Genomic DNA, 17,509 nt, shown 5'->3' with positions numbered 1-17,509 from the left:
AAGGACTGGTACTGGGAGCTGTTAAGCACTGAAAACTCAGAATAAACAAAGAAAGGGGCACTAGGAGCCAGAAGGCTATAGTGAAATAAAATGAAGTAGGATCACGTGCATGCTAGAAATGGCCTTTTAGTAAATAATTGTCTATTATTTCTTCCCATGAGATCACTGCCTCATCCACAGTGCCAGGGAGGAACGGAGGTGCGTTGTTTGCAGGCTCCCTGGTTCCCTTGTTGCAGAAATCTCTGTTTCTAGTTTCTAAGCAGAGAGGCAGAGAGGCAGAGAGGGAAGGTGCAGGAAGAAAACCAAGGCAGCTGTGGAGGAATTGCACCCCGTGCTGCCTTCTGGTAGCAATTCCTGCCTCACGCTGAACAAATACCCAAGACCAAGCTGTTCACAGGTAATGCTGTGGTATTCTCTGCTTTTCATATGGTTCATACAAAATGTAAAATACAAAACACAGATGCAACAGATCAATGGAAACTATACTTTCAAACTGTGAAGCATGCATTTTATTTTACAGAAAAATAATTGTCTTGTGCTCCAAAGAGCTTAAAATCTCAGTTATTTCTCTACTTCAAATGAAATGAACCTTGAGAAAAAGGAGCAAAACAAACTGGTACTCCTGACCAGAGGAGTTGGGTTCCCTTGCACAAAAAGAAGGTTTTATTTAACTGACACCTGAGTATTTTAGTGCCAGCATGATCTGAGCATGCGTAATGTAGTACAGGAGCAGGACATTATATACCACCAAAAATCCAACTTCAAAACAAAAATCCAACCTCCCATTGCTAATAGCTACCAGGTCAGCTGGATGCAGTTCACTTTGGACAGCTGTCAAGTGATGTGGGAAGTCTGCCTTGTAGAGAAGAGTTCTCATCTGAATTGCTAAAACCAATGCTTCCCCATTAGCTCAGATACTTTTGTATTTTAAAAATGGAGGCAACATCAATTTCTTCCTGAAACACCTTTCAAGTGTCCGCAACAGCCTTCCAAAGGAAATGAGAGGGCTAAGAGATGGCTTCAACTCAACCTGCAACCATGATACATTCTATTTTGACCCTCTCTCTTGCCACTAAATGCTGGATTAGGTAAACCATGACTGTTGCTACAAGTCAGAAATCCAGCTCTCATGACAAAATAATATAGCTTTAGCTTCCAGAAGCAGATAGGAATCCTGTTAAAAAAACCCAAAAAAACCAAAAAACAAAGCAAGACTAAATGGCATGAAAAAATGACTATTATATTTCACTTCAGGCATTGCTTTTTAAGAAGCAAATAGGACAGTTTCAAGAAAAAAAACCCACACCACAGTTCTTCTGAAGTTTTACCCTTGCACAACACTCATTTGAAAACACTGTACCGTATAGCTCTGCACATGTGCACTATTATTTGTGACCTCATATATGTTCAACAGGCACATAAAGCCAATACTTACTCAAAAATGTACCATTACCTAGCTCAATGAAATAGTCGTTTCTCTGAGATATTACTGTTGATTTTCCTTCGTCACCAAAACAAAACCCCATAAATTACCTAGATCGTCGGTATGCAGGAATGCTTTAGCTGGTGTATAAAATTGCTCTTTCTTTTGCACATAATCCTTCATTTTTCACTCCAGAAAAGAACTGCAAGAGTAGTAACAGAGAATGAATTCCCTCTTCAGGCAACAGCTGAAGAGCTTCAGTAATGTGAACATTTCTACAATGGTCATAATCTATCTAAACAGTGACTTGGAGGGTAAGAATCAAGTTCAGTTTTCACTCCTATTCAGTGTTTGACCTCTATGCTAAATAAACTGATGGAGCGATGGTTATCAGCACCAGCTGTAACTGTTTTAGCAGCATGGTCTCCTGTCCAGTAGGAATCAGACTCTGGCTATCAATACTTTTCAAAAAGGCTGCAAGCAGCCCACAGAATGCAGTAAGTCTTAGCTATTTCCAACCTGAGCTGGTTTCAAACCAGTGAGCTACTGTTGGCGCTTTCCACCCCTTTTATCTGTTCTATGAAGCACAACCTCTACGAAGCAGATGTGGTGTTTGGGAAATCCAGGAACTCTAGGTGTTAGCATGCATGGGACACAGAAGAGATCCCCAGGAAAAAAAAAAAAACCAAACCAAAACCAACACCAAAACAACCAACAAACCACAACAAAAAAAAACCCTCTATACAGCAGCGAAATAAGCAATATTGTCGTTAACAATATTCTGACTATTCTGTCATTCAGTTCTGGTGCACTGGGTGTTAAGATGACAACTTCTGGAAAGTCACACCCAGTAACATGAAAAAAACACTACCACCACCTGCTATACAGAAAAAATAATCACCTTTCAGTACTGGGACTCAAATTCCTCACCTACAAAGCTAAATGTTTCCCTTATCAGAGTAGTGCTGGACATCTCAGAAATGTACAAAGCCGAGGAATGCACAAACCGGAGAAACGTGCACATGAGAGTTTGTGGGTATGTCTGTACTGCAGAGTAAGCATGATGCTGAGAATCTCAGGCCACTCTGCAGAGCCTGCGCTTCGTGGTCCTGACAGCTGCATTAAGCCTGTGGCCTTACACTGTGATAAGTTTGAGGCTTGAAAACTCATGGGATCTGCAAAAAATAACTACAAAAAGCAGCATGGAATGCAAAAAAACAACTTACAAAATGGACAAATTCTCAGCTAGTGTAAATCAGCATAGGTCAACTGGAGGCAGCTACACCATTGGAGACTTTCATTTACAAGAATGCTGTGCTGTAGGCTGAAAAGTTCATTTAATTTGCAGCAGAGCTTAAAACGTTTAAACCCCAAGTGATCTTGCACTAGTACAGGATCTGAAAGCTTTGCCTTACAAACAAAATGCTTAACAGTTATATAGCACACTTGCTACAGAGAATTACTTCACCTTAAACAGTCTGTACACATATGGTGGGGAAAAAAATATATCTGGTAGACATCATTAAAATAAAAGCTAATTAATATCAATGGCAATTCATCTTAAAAGGATTTTTAATACCAGTGCGTTTACCAGCAACCAAAACACACAAACAAATTATCAAAGTGTCCATACCGATTAGCTTTAACCGCAGTGTGCTTTCTGAGCTTTGGACATAAATTTTCTAACTAATTCAGAGGCTGCAATAATACCTAAATATTTTCTGCTAGCTTAACATGAATTTTAAAAGCTTCTTTTATTTCTGAGTGATAGATATTCTAGATAACACATCCGCAAGGATTTACTCCTCTCCATTTTGACAGAAATCAAAATTCTGCCTTTGGCTTTAAATCAATAGTGATAGGGACTCAACTATTCAGTATATCACTGCTGTATATCACCATGCTTAATTATAACAACACAGTGCACTATTAATACCTAAATACAATCTCACTTGAATGGTAAAGTCTTAGAAAAAGAAAATGGAAATGAAGAAATATGAGCAATGTGTTTAACCTTAAAATATCGGGAGTATTTCATCAGTTCTGACACAGCTGAACAAAATAAAGCCCTTGTTCATTTGCCTGTCCTCAGATCATAAAATTAATTGTTTTTAAAACCTGGAAGATTCATAAACTTTCAATCAGTGATAAATGTAAACAAGCAAAAAAAGGGCTAGGTTTTCTTTCACATAGTAGGTATTGTAGGCATTATAACTGAGAAAACATTTTAAAATATGTATTAAAAATAGGAATGTTTTCACAATGGAGCTACATTTTTTATAATCAGCAACATGTCTTTTAATGAAAAGGCAGCATAGACTGGCCTATCTTCATTGATTTCAGCAGAACTGGGCCATTCCACAACAGCTCCAGAATGGGCAGAGGTTTATACTATGCTTCAACACACTCCACCAAAAATAAAGAAAACTATAAAGGGAAACACTCCCATGCTTTTCTCTCCACGAGTGAAATGTACTGTTACACGTGAGAGACATTTTTAAGAGATGCAGATTAAGAACATTCTGGTACACAGTAAAAAAACAAAACAAAACAAAACAAAACACCCAACATTTGTAAATCCAACAGTCTAGACAGACCATCATCTTGATGTCTAAAACATCAAAAATCACAGGATCTACTTCTCACTCCTTATGTTCTTCCCTCCTCCAGTTTCAGCCTAATCCTTAATTTAACTCATTCAAACATCCCTGCCAGAGAAAGTCACAACAGTAATGTCAAATTTAAGAAAATGCAGAAGGTGTTAAGCATATCAATACAGTGCCAGTGTACGTGGCAGGGCATTAGGAGCTAAGCCGAATATCAACCACCTCACCCAGACAATGTTCAAATACAAATAACAACTTTCCTCTCTTAGTTATTTTATTCATCTGCAACAGTACATTTTGTTTTTCTTTTAAAAGGTCTTAAGGTTTCACTCTACATGTACGCCACGGTCTGACATTTAAAAGACAAGACACACACAAAATCTTTGTCCGCTGACTGTTGATCTGTCACAACTGCCAGTATCAAGTACAGCATCATTTAATTTTATGGTGGAAAGACATCACAGGTTTTTCCCCCCCCATACACTCTCTTGGTTTACACATCTACGCTTCCCAGTATGGTGAAATTGGCCTTTTTTTGAATAACAGAAATATAAAGCCGGTATTACCTTACGTCCATCACTTGCATGGCAGTTCACATTTAAAGGAGTCAATAAAGCCATCAGTTTTTCTTCATTACCACTCCTGTAAATGGAGAGGAGGGGATTATGGAAAGGGGGGGAAAAAAAGACAGCTCTTTGCAAAACATTTGCTAAGGAGCTGGATATCAAAGTATAGTCTATTGAAATTTGTACTCTGCCAGGGAGAATGTCAGATAGCTAAAGGATCTTCTGAACATTTCAAAACCAAGGGTAAATACAGAAAAGACAATTAAATTTGCAGTTAACTGTATTACAAAAGATCATGCAAAACCACCTCAATTTCTCTCAACCTTATCTTATATTTCCTTTATCTAATTTTACAGATCCTCTGAAAGCCATTTGCTGAATTAAACATTCTGAATTAAATACATTTTCATAGCATATGGCCCATAACATCTGAAGCAACTACATACCAATATCCAGAAATTTTTTAGAAGCGTTAACAGTCTATATAAAATGATCTTGCACTGTCAAAAGGATGAAAGCATCTTTGGAATACATTACTGAACTTTACACCTTTTGTATAGGCTTCCTTATGCTCTGTTCTGATAAAGCCTATTTTGAAATTATATCCTAAGGTAGCAGTAAAAACCAAAAGAAAAACGCCAATATTTAAATTGCCCCTAAAAAGAACAGTCACAAAACGATAAAGAGGATTTAAGCAGCTTAAAGCAAAAACTCAATATTAACCTTATAACCACCATAGTGGGGGATTTCAATTACATAAACAGGCTTTTCCATTTGTACCAGACTGTAAAGTCTGAAGAGATTCATGCTAATGAAGCGGTTTGTTTGCATCATTTCATGGAGAGGCAAATGACAAAACATTACTGTTTTAAAAATCCCTTTTCCTCTCCTGCTTCCACCCCCAAAATATGCTTTATATTCTAAGCGGCACTCACCTAGCAGCTTCCAGGAGTTCGTCCTTCTTGTATTCACCTAAATGATTGCAAAATATCATGCTGTTAGCATTTGGCAGAAGACAGATTAAGAAATGCAGTAGGAAGCAAATACAGAATTAAAACAGAGAAGAGGAGAAAAAAGCCCACACCCCGCTGGGTGATGGAGCTGTGACGTTAGCCAGCTTGTGGAGGCAGCATCACCAGTACCTTGGAGACGGGCAGCAAATTGACGCATCTTCTTGTCCAATCCTCAGATGGAAAGGCTTTCTTCAGACGACCAATGACTGTGAAATCTTGTGTCCAGAAACACAGTCCCGCTGATAACAGCATGTCAGCTGAAGACAATGTCCCCACCCCCTGCCCTATTCAGTATGTCACATTATACTTGGGAAGCATAATAAATTCCGAGACAAAAGCGAGGCAGGGCGGCTTTTTAAAAGGTACAAATTAGCAATCTCCAAAGCTCTCACCTGCCTATTTGAACAGTAATATTAGTCTTCACCAAGTTCTTCAGAAGAGCAGTGCTTATTTTAAAAATTCCAAATATTATATTATCAGTCACTTTCCAAGAAAATGTCTTTGAAATAAAAAGCACAGGCAAAAGAGTATGAACTCTCCAAGACATTTTGTTACAAAACTCTGAGATTAGAGATAACCATGAGTAATGTTAGAGTGGTATTTATATTTGAAATTCTGAGTTACAACAGACAACTCAGGAAGGTTGTTGCATCACAGGATTAAAATTGCATGTGGCTATCTTAAAAAGAGCACAGAACAAGATGACCTGTGGAAGTAAGACAGTGTTCTACAAAACTGAATCATGATGATATTGTATAATACAAATGTAAGGGAATTTCAGTTCAGAAATTAGAAAAATAGCTTTCAGCAGCTTTATAAAGTCACAGAGCAGAGGGTATCCTAAAAGCTGAAAGATGCAGGGCTTGAAAAACATACCATATACCACTTGCCAGAGAATTAAAGCCTCTAACCACAACGCTGTAGGAAAACGAGGAAGATGAAGCTGTCCCACAAGACAGAAAAAACCTTTGTGCTGCCTCCTACATGTATTTGTAATAAGCCTCCAGTGAAACTCTCATTACAGTTGAGGAAAGCCACCTGGCCGTGGGAAAGGCCAGATCAGACTGCAGGTAAACTGGAGGGTTCCTCGGGAAACAATATCCCTCAACAAAGAAGTTCTCTAGGCTGCGGGAGGAGGGTTAGAGTCCTCATCCACCACAAACAGCTTGATACTTCGCCCATCAGAGCTCCTCCAGTTATCAGCAGAGGGGGACAAGAACCACAACACCGCCAGCCCTCTCCAGGGCCTTAAGGAGCCCTGTTTAGTTCAGCACCCTGCCTTCACCGAAGGGTAAGGAGGAAGAGGGCGAGTATACACAACCATGCACCTCCCACCCCACCCCCCTGGCTGCAGTTGAGGAATTCTTACACAAAGGCAGTATCTGCATCTCCTCATACTGGCGAATCTTCCTTTCACAAGTGTGTTTAATTGTTTTCTGAAACATATTGAGCTTTGGGAATTCACAACAACCTGCAGCAAGGAGTTCCACCATGCGTCTGCCTCTCACATGACTGGTCTCTTAACAGAGTGGTTCTATGTTGCTGAACCCCAGCGACAGAGCACATGAATTCAATGCAAAGTTGAAGAACTGAAACTGGCATTTCAAATATAGGCCATGAAAGTTACTTGAGCTTTTGGAAGAATTGATATGTCTGTCTTAATAAAAACTTGATCATGGAACAAGTAAAATGACACAAAAATATGATTGCCTTTGTCTTGCCGCTACTCTCCAACTTCATCAGAGGGGGTTCCTGCCCACCACAGGCAATTGCCTTTTCAAGCCATGGTACATGTTCCTCCTTTTTTATTTTAATGAAGATAAAATACCACGCACAGTTGTGAGTGTTTCAAATCAATGGTGAGTGAAAAGCTCTGGCCAGCATGTGAGGAGGGAAAAGACAGACACTTTATTACTACTGCATTACTCGTGCAACAATCTCAAACAGCTGGATTTCCTGCAGGAGAGTTATTGGCCTGTATTGTATCAACACTTTAGGGACCTAATCAGATTAAAAGACCTGTTTGCACATTCTGGTTTGGCAGTGCATCTAGCAGTCCTAACCAGGCTTTTGAACACTATTAGGTTAGACAAGTATAATAACATTTTTCCTTCATGCTCAGTAAGTTGGTACTTTAAAAACACAAAGCCCTGTCCTCAAGTACCTTGATTTCCAAAAGCATTACTGACCAGCAGAAACAGAAGGCTGTGGCTCTTCATTTTGAAATGTCCCACGGTATATCTAAGTAAATCAGTTACTTTTACTAAGTGGTACTTTTAAAAAAAGGTATTTACAGATACTGTTGAAATTCATACAAGCAATTCTTGAAATTTGTCACAACTCCCTCACACTGATATGGATTAAGAAAATATTACCTTGTCATTGGCTAACTCCATTACTCTCAAAGAGCCATCATATTTTGTAAAGCAACACCTAAAATTATCAGGCCCTTACAGCACACCATCAGGTTTAGTAAAAAATGCTCCACAGGGCTCTGCTCTCCCAGCTGGGAACAGGACGGAAGAGGAACTCCTTGGCTACTCAAGCCAACAGCTGGTGGGATGCCCCTGAACCGAGAGAGGGCTGGCTGACGGCATTTGGGAGAAGTAGGTGGCACTGCCCACAGGACCGTCTGCTGCTGGCACAGGCTGCATTCCCACCAGAGGGCTCTGCCAACACAGCTAAAGCCGCTTGGCTACAAAGCGTATCCAAGGCCGTCCTGCAGCATTTGGCCACAGCTACCTAATAAAATATTCATTTACAAAGCATCTGAAAACAAACCATGCGTGCTTGTGGCAGAGACCAATTTCAAGTTCTGAGCTAAGTACAGGAATACAGACCATCAACCTCACATAATACTTCTGTTCGAAGAATGTCAAACTGTTTGACTTGAACCAAGCTAATAACGTCACTTAAAAAGCTCCTTTGGGCAGGTTAGGATTTATAGTTTTGCAAAAGGGCATCTGCAGAACAAAGTGCAGGTAACAGCCTGAATTACTCTTCCAAATCTCTTTGCAGTTGCCAGCTTTGAGAGAAAAACATCCTTCCAATCACAGTGTCAATACAGAGGACTTTTGGCAGCAATATTTTGAATAGCACAAAGCTTGTCTGCCAGAGGTGTGAAAGTAAATATTGTTAGGGCTTGCCACAGAAAACCAAAACTGAAATACAAGGCTGCAAACAACTTTCATCTATTTGCTATCTGACCCTTCCACCATATCTCAGTTCAACCTGTCCTCTGTGTTTCATGGCAAGCCCAAACAACACACGGCCACACTGCCAGACACATCCTGCCACACTAGGTGAGAACTTGCCTGGTGTGCCTCTCTTCTCTGTACAAGACAGCCCAGAGCAACAGTCCAGAAAGGCTGCTGCTTCTTGGCCCAGCAGCCCACAAGGACAGCATTAGATTTGCTCACCTCCACATGCTGGGAAGCCCAGACAGTCAGCCTGGGAATTTCTGAAGGCAAGGACAGAAAGGGTGTGAAATGGGGAGCAGTGAGTGTTACACTAAACCAGTGCCCCTTCCTATCTTGTCAGACAAAAGCTGGTAGATAAGCAGAAACTGCTTAGTGTCTGGGGTTCACTGCATCCGATCAAGTTCATTGCTTACAGCTCTCTCAGCATCCTTTAAATCATCTAGTTCTCTACTTGCTTCCAGCTCCCGATCACACCACTACTGCTCCATTTATGCTGGAACTAGGTGGGCACCACTGGTAACCACAGATAATCAGTGTTTCAAAACACAGCTACCATCAGACAGCTAACTAGTCCTATCTGTCCCCTCCCAGGAGAAAACCAATTACCTCTGATCAGCTGCTGAGAACTATGGTGACCATGGCTCCACATGCTATGCAGCCACTGCTGTACCTGGCCCTAGCTGTATTCTGTGGCAGCTGATTAGCAGCAAACGCTTATTAACTATCAGACATCAGCAGCCACTTGCACCCAGCGGTTAAGCAGGTAAGTAGCTGGAAGCCCAGTTGAGATCTCAGTCGAAGACAGGAGACCTTGCTTTGCACTGAGACAACATGCTGATCAGCAGTCACTTTGAATCCAACTGCAGCAGATGAAAGTACAGGAAAGAAGAGTGGAGTACTGCACTACAGACATACACAGACACATGCAGGAATATTGTATTTGGGAGAATAAAAGACAGACTTGCACCAACAGTGACAGGCTGAGGTCTTTATGGGCTCCTAATGCATCCCTTTCATTTGTGCTTTCTAGCTGAATGATAAAAGCTGCGGCCAGAAAAGCACAACCAGCCTGTTGCAGCTAGTCTCCACGAGCCCTCCTTTATCATCAACCTATTTCTTCCTGCTTCCCATCTTCAGGGTGCTATTTTCCTATTTTTGTGGTTATTAGTGCCACATCATTATGTGGTGTTACACTGGCTCATGCTGCAAATCTAAGTGCAGCATAAAACAATTCCATTATTAAAGAGTTACAAGGAATAATCAGTCAATCCACTTCTAGCTTTAACTCACTAGCAACCTTTGAATTTTAAACTTACTAGATGAGTCTGTGAAACATGACCATCATATACGCATGTGTTCAAGACAAAAGAAAAATCCCAAATTCTGGAAAAAAAATAATACAATGAATCAATCCTACAGTGTGCTTTATAGACAAATAACCGTATTTCACTCTCTCCCGTAAGTGTTGAAATTTCATCTGAATAGTGCAAGCTGAAAAAACGATCTGAATGCATGGCATAAACCAACAGTGCTTTCTCAATGCATCTACACTAAGAAACAAGGTGAATTGCAGGCTCCCTCTCTCAATCTCTTCCATCCCCCTGGTAGCTAATATAAAAACTAGCCAGGGCCAAAATGTCAACCTGGACAAAGCAGTTCTTGTGTTATCATACTATCATGCGTCAGTTTTCTACAGTAAGAACAACTCCCTAAAAACTGATGTGACACATATTAAACCAAGCCATTATTATCCAACATAATGACAGAAAATAATGGGGAAAAAATGGATGAAAATATTTGACCGAACTGAAAAACCAAAGAGGATGAACAAGTTGCACATCATATAGAATCACAGTTACAAATTTAAATCCCCAGACTACCAATAAACAGTGAAAAATTTTACAGTACCCAACAGTACCCTGCTCCTGAGATACATGACAAAAGGATGTGGGCCTGATGAATGCGCAACTGTGGCTACAGGCTGGGGAGAGAAGATTCATGAATATCACAGAAAGGTTGAGGTTGAAAGGGCCACTGGAGGTCCTCTCATCCAACCCTTCTACTCAAGAAGGGCCACATAGAGCAGCCTGCCCAGGACTGCATCAAGGAGGCTTTTGAATTTCTCCAAGGATCAAGACTCCACAATCTCTGGGCAACCTGTGCCTGTGCTTGGTCCCACTGAGCTCGACTCATCAACTTTCCAGGTGGTGATTTCTTCAGGACCTCCTGTTTCTTTCTTGGCAGCTGCAGGCCTAGCAGCCCTGGAAATCAGGAGTGAAACCTTGCTCCATTAGAAAACACAGCAGCTCTACATTTGACTTCAACCATGTGCAGACTACAGCTTGTTACTGGCTGCCTACCCTGAAAACCTGAACTACCACTTTTGAAAGTACATCTCCCACACGAAGATTGACAAGGCATTTGTGAACAGCCCAGATGATTTTTTTTCAAATAAGTATTTGATTATTATCCAAATAAGTATTCACAATTATCCAGCAGCACAGTGGACATGGGCTCTCCAGCACAGCAGTAGAGACAGCAGGTACCTGAACATCTTTTTCCTCATTTAAGTGTTCCTGGTGCCTTTCCAACCGGGTACTCTACTAGCACAGGAATGCATGAAGCTGATAGGAAAACAGCATCAGAGTCCTGATGCAGCTGGGGGGCCGAGAACTTTTTTTCAATAAAAATTTTTTACTTCACCCAGCTCAGACCATGGCTACCCAAATGGGTCCCTCAGAACTAACAGCCTGGACAAAATGGTGCAGAGAGGGGAGGGGAAATGGAGTCTCTGCATTTGAGTTGGCATTGCTACAAAGGAAGTAATCTATGGACCAGAATCCAAACAGATTTTAGCAAAGTAGTAAACACAGTAGAAATAAACTAAAATATACCTTGTCTCTGAACTTCCAGGACTTCATAGATCTATGAGTAAGCAATGAGCACACATCCACATATGCCATCCTTCTTAAATCCACTGCAATCTTTGGCGTAATATTTAAGTATTTAAACAAATATTCAAGTTATAGTCAGAGCAGGAGGCTTTTAGTGCTTGTGACAGACTACTAGAGTTTTTTTTGGAGGGGGGGGTGTTTTGGTTTTGTGGTTTGTTTGGGTTTTTTTAAAAAAACACCATTTTTCTAGCAAACTCAAATTTTATTTTCAATGTGGATGCTTTTGGAAGGGTCCAATCATGCCATTAAAATACTCATCAAGTCATTCTTCCCCATTTAACTTTTCTTATAAGTAAAGCACCAGGTGAGACTAAAATACAGAGTTAAATCAAAGTAAGGTATTTTTACCATCCAAAAAGCACAAGGCTGTGGGAATAACTGCCTGACACAGCCAAAAAAAAAATTAAAAAAAAAAAAGGTATGTTGAAATAGTATCCTTCGGGAAAAGGCATTTATAACTAAGAAGTACAAGAAACACATGAGAAGGGATAGAAACAAAAGTAATAATTTCAGATTTTATTACTATACTACCTTATTTGTACTACCTCACTTGTTTAGGGTTAATTTCTTTATACTTCTTGCACTTCTTCACTCAGCTGTTTCTCTCAAGTAAATGGGTTGATTTTATAAGCTAATAGGCTTGACCAGGAACACAGCAAGACTTTAATTTTAAGCTCTCGTCACAGATGAAAAACACCAAAGCAACTTTACTATATGCAAGAGTGACAGAAAAGCAACTCAGGAGATAATGTCTTCAAGAACAAATTGCAGACAAGGGGGAATGTTACCAAGGAGGAAAGGTTTGGTACCTTGACTGTGCCTCTTCTGTTGAAGGTGAGTCAGGAACTGTGCACGTGGATTCAAATTAGCCATTTGTAATAGAAATTTTAAAATTGAAAATGGCTCAGCTAATAATGAAGTGCCTTTAGGGACATGTTTTAAAGGGGGGTGGGAACTAAAGAAATAAGCAAACATCACTTGGTCTTGGCCACAACTCTACCAAACCACTGAGCTAGCAGCACCCTACCTTGAATAACTTTCAGTTAGGTGGACAGAGCTCGAATCCAGAGCATTCCTGATTAGTCTTCTCGAACAGAAAGCTGGATCTCTAAGGCCTGGCAGGAAGCACATTGGGAAATCTGTAGCTTTGCAAAGTGCAGACTGGCAAAAATTCTGCTAGGGTCTTAAGTGATGGAAGAGGTTCTTTTCTATTGAACCATCAATTCAAAGCACATCTACTACATAAGCATACATAAGATACAGTGATTATTAAATGCCATCTTAATATCCAAGTATAAATTGCATGTATCTTATAGGTTTTGGTCACTAAAAAGGATTAAGGTGGCATATCAAAATGGGTCTTCAGTGCATGTGCAATTATAGCACCATTAGGTTTACACTTGGTACATAACATATTTCTGTTTCTCAGAGGAGCTCTTTTCAGTGGTGCTGACCTATTTGCTAAAAAATGCTGTCAGATTTCCTTCACCATACAGTGGCAGGAAGATGAAAAAGCCCTTTTGTCAGAGAGTTTCAAATTTCTTACCTCTTAAATCATAAGATACAAAGATGAAGCTAAGTCAATCACAGCAGTCAAACAGGAATCATCCTGAATGCGCAGAGAAAGGACATAACACACTGCACTGCAAGACCATAATAATAAAGTAAATTTTAAAAAACCCAACAACCCAACAAGGCAACAAAAAACCCTAAAGCCACATAATCATCTTACCTTCAACAATGCTACCATACCCTACAGTATAATTTCTTCTGAAATAATAAATCTGACAAATGTTCTAAAACTCATTCTCTTTAGCGTACCTGTACAAGTAGTTTCAATTTCTTCATACTGGTGCATGCTACTCATATAAAAAATTGACGTGTGCATCATGTTTATTCAAAGGGTGAAAAACTGTATTATTTTCAATACAATTATGCTATTTCAGAATGCTGTACTTTTCTTGAAAACACACTACCACTCGTATGTGTCATGTCTTCAGACTGAGATTGAAAGAGGAAAGAAAACTGCAGAATTTCAAGAGAGTGGGCAGAAAATCCAAACCTGCAATTCAAAACACATTGGTAAGAGGGGAAAAACTGAAGGGGTTGAGGCTCACCTTTTCATCAAAGTTCAATGCTCATGAGATCTCGTGAAATACACATGGCAAAGGGAATTTGACTGTTTTTATCCAAAGCTGTTGAGCCTTCCCCATCACTCACCCCTTCATGCCTAATGCAAGGGCAACACTCCCATGGCTCTCCCTCTTCCCTTTACTTATTGTATTAATTCCAGTTATCAGCAAAAAGAAACCTCCACTGTAATTCCCACTATTCCAGCCACGCTCCGTATTAGTAAGTATTAAACTGTGCTACTCCATTTTTCCAGTAACTATCTCTTACTCATTTCTGTAACATGTCTGCATATGTATTTTCTCTCTGGGATTTCTAGGAAATCTTTCTAGAGGAAGACAAAGAACTAAGAAACTCTTTTTGTCAAAGACTTGGGTACAGTAGAGGTAGATAGCTAGCCAAGCAGTATATCCAGAACTGAGCAGGAGAAATAAGCTGCTTTCATACTAGTGCATCCTTTTCAAAAGCCAGCTCCTTCCTCTGTCCTTCCAAACAACCTCCTCAAACAGGGAAATTATTTTACCCTGCAGAATATTCTCTAATGAGAAACCACAGAAATGCCTGCTTATAATTGACACAAAGCATGGAAGAAAACCAGAAAGAAAAAGGTATACACAACCCTCAGGAAAGCCATAACATATAAAAGCAAGCTCCAAAACTATGCTCCATCATCTAATCTTTCTCTGAGAACTTTGCAGTGAACATGAGCTGATGGAATTTTGCAGTCTCTCCGATTTTCCCACTGTAGATAAAACATGCTAGCAAGCTGGGGACACTGTGTCTGAAAATCTATAGCTGGATTAAAAACTGAAGCATTTACTTTAACCAAAAAATCTATACTCTCTTAGATACAGCAAACATGACTGATTTTGTACTAACAATTTGTACAGGTTTAAAGCAGTGGTTTTTTGAATGTTTGGTAGGAAATGAATTAGACAGAAAATGTACATATGTGCCAAAGTATTTTTTTTACCAACTTCAAAGGTTTTTTAACTGAACAGTAAAATCCTTTCTCTGTACATCTGAAACTGGCCCATGTATCTAAACTTACTCTACAAGCTTGAGAAAGCAGAGACTGCCACCTCATAAAAATACACGTGTTGCCACGCTTGCCCTGCAGCACATAACCTGGAAGGAACTCAAATCCAGTTAAATCATTTCTCTAACTTCTAGACAAAACACATAAAACATTTCCCATGCCTACTGGGCCACAGAGTAGTGAGAAGGAAGGAACTCCTTTGTAACTGGAGGAAACATGGGGCAAACCCGTCAAACACACAGCAATGAAACTACATACCTGTATTTTGGAAGTTAAAGAAAACAATGTCACAATATTATCTTTATTACCAAGAGCAAAGATACCATAAAAAGGAAAAAAAAAAGGTCAACTTATTTTTATGTAACACTTAAGCAAAGTACAGCAAGTAAATCCTTACCAAAAGAATGTCAAAAAAGAGGTAATAGATTTTGTTATAATGAACAATTTTGTCATGCCAGACAGGAAACTAATCTGTCAACAGTTCAGTTTAAATGTTTTGAAAAACACGCATTTGCCCATAACAAAAAGAAGATAACAAAATAATCCAACAACTTTTCCACTTATATTAAAGCCATATAACTCAATTTTATCTCGCTGCTGTGGGCAAACTTTCCCTCCCTGTGGGTTTTTATTTGCCAGTTAAGAGTCAGAAGACAGTTGGAAAATAAGGAAAAACTTCGTAGAATTTGGGCGAGAGACGAGACAGTTAACATGACTGAAAACAGGATATGTGGATTGATACCAAAGACTTGTGCTAGTACCCCAGACAGAGTAAAAAGCAGCTGTGTTTGACTTGGAACACCCTTCCCCTCTCTTATCCTTCCCATCAGATCTTATGATATAGGGAATATATACTTAAAAGTGACAATTCCCTTTTTTTGTCTCATTTTTAAAAATTATTTTTAATGCCTTTTCCGAACACACATTTGCACTAGCAGTGATCAGAGTAACTCAGATCAAGCTTTCCTGATCTGAGCAGTGGTGTGGTCTCTGGGTACTCACTCACACAGCTGCTCTGTGACCTACACATGACATGGGGTATGTTCTAAGAGAAAAGAAAGTTTGGCTTTACGGAAGATGTTCTGAATCTAAATCTGCAAACTGCTGTCTTCACTAAAAAATATCTAGTAAAACACCAGCTGGGGGGAAAATAAATTTGTTATTTACATTCAGGCACTTTTTGCTACTCCTGTTGGAATAGCATACCGTAAGATGGAAATACATCAATAATAATATCTAATGCCAATATACAGGAGGCCTAGCTGTGAAGGTTACATTATTAACCAACAATGAAAGAATAATGAAATACTACATACAACTCAAGTTTTGTAAACATTTTTAGTCCCTTATATCAACCTCATTGTTTTAGATGCTCTGCTAGTTAAATGCCTGATAGAATAGAATAGTTCAGTTGGAAGGGACCCACAATGATCATCAAAGTCCAACTGCCTGACCACTTCAGGGCTGAACCAGAAGTTAAAGCACGTTATTAAGAACACTGTCCAAATGCCTCTTAAACACTGACATCTAACATCTCTCAAGGAATACTGTTCCAGTGTTTCACCACTCTCTCAATAAAAAAATGCTTCCTAACATCAAGTCTAAACCTCCCCTGGCACAGCTTTGAACCATTCCCACACATCCTGTCACTGGATACCAAGGAGAAGAGCTCAGCACCTTCCTCTCTGCTTGCTCTCCTCAGGAAGCTGCAGAGAGCAATGAGGATGCCCTCAGCCTCCTTTTCTCCAAACTAGACAAACCCAAAGTCCTCAGCTGCTCCTCAGAGGTAATAGGATTACACAAAATGATTTCTTAGAAAAAGTAACTCGTTGCCCTAAATGACAATATGGTTCACTGCGAAGACTAGAAACAGAATAGCACCACAGGAAAAAAGACAGCTCACAGAAGGAAAAAGATACTAACTCATTAATTAAAGACAAGAACTTCAGTTCACTGGACTGCCGTCATTATGTTTCACCTCCAAAGGAGAGCATTTGTTCTTCAATTTTTCATTTCTGCTCAGAAAGTTTCAGCTGATGCCACACAGGGCTGCCTGTTCAAGAGATACCCTACACATGACTATGGAAACTGGTCACTGGTTATGTCCAGCTTGACACTGTTGATACACCAGGTGCACTTTATTTCTATTGCACTGGAGAACTAAGTACCAGGACTTCGCTATCACAGGTATATCCATAAATAAAACACCTTGCAAACCAGGTGTTCCCTCCTCATTGCGGGCCAGAAAGGAAATACATAAACTGCATGTACCCTCAGCACGAGAGCTCTGCAGGTTTCTGTGCAGACCTGCAGTGAAAGGTAGTTTAATTACATTCTGCATGAAGTAGGAAAAAATACTGCTTTCCATTCTCAGCTACTTCCAGTAATTCTCACTAGATTTAAAGACTCTGCTTACCTCAAATAACTCAAAATATAATTGGCAAAAAAGTATTCCTACATTCCTCATTTATCACAACCATTAAAGATCTTAAATATCCCCAAGAAAATACATTTAAATGATCCTCTTATTAAGTAATAGGATTACCAGCAGCTCTTAAACCAGCTTATTTTGCCAATA

General features: G+C 39.7%; 1 protein-coding gene across 2 annotated transcripts in view; it reads right to left on the bottom strand.

The window, feature by feature from the left end:
- Positions 1-17,509, bottom strand: part of TNKS (tankyrase) — a 152,926-nt gene that overhangs the window by 68,762 nt on the left and 66,655 nt on the right. For both annotated transcript variants that reach the window (XR_012623140.1, XM_074823046.1), the window contains exons 4-5: positions 5,531-5,567; positions 4,596-4,671 (exon numbers count right to left, since the gene is read on the bottom strand). Coding sequence is in view for 1 of the 2 variants with exons in the window: in XM_074823046.1 (XP_074679147.1) it covers positions 4,596-4,671; positions 5,531-5,567 (113 nt within the window). In the remaining variant the exon portion in view is untranslated. The remainder of the gene's footprint in view (positions 1-4,595; positions 4,672-5,530; positions 5,568-17,509) is intronic.

This window comes from Strix aluco, chromosome 4, assembly GCF_031877795.1.
Source record: "Strix aluco isolate bStrAlu1 chromosome 4, bStrAlu1.hap1, whole genome shotgun sequence".
Classification (NCBI taxonomy): Eukaryota; Metazoa; Chordata; class Aves; order Strigiformes; family Strigidae; genus Strix; species Strix aluco.
This window is presented reverse-complemented; position numbering and strand designations above follow the sequence as displayed.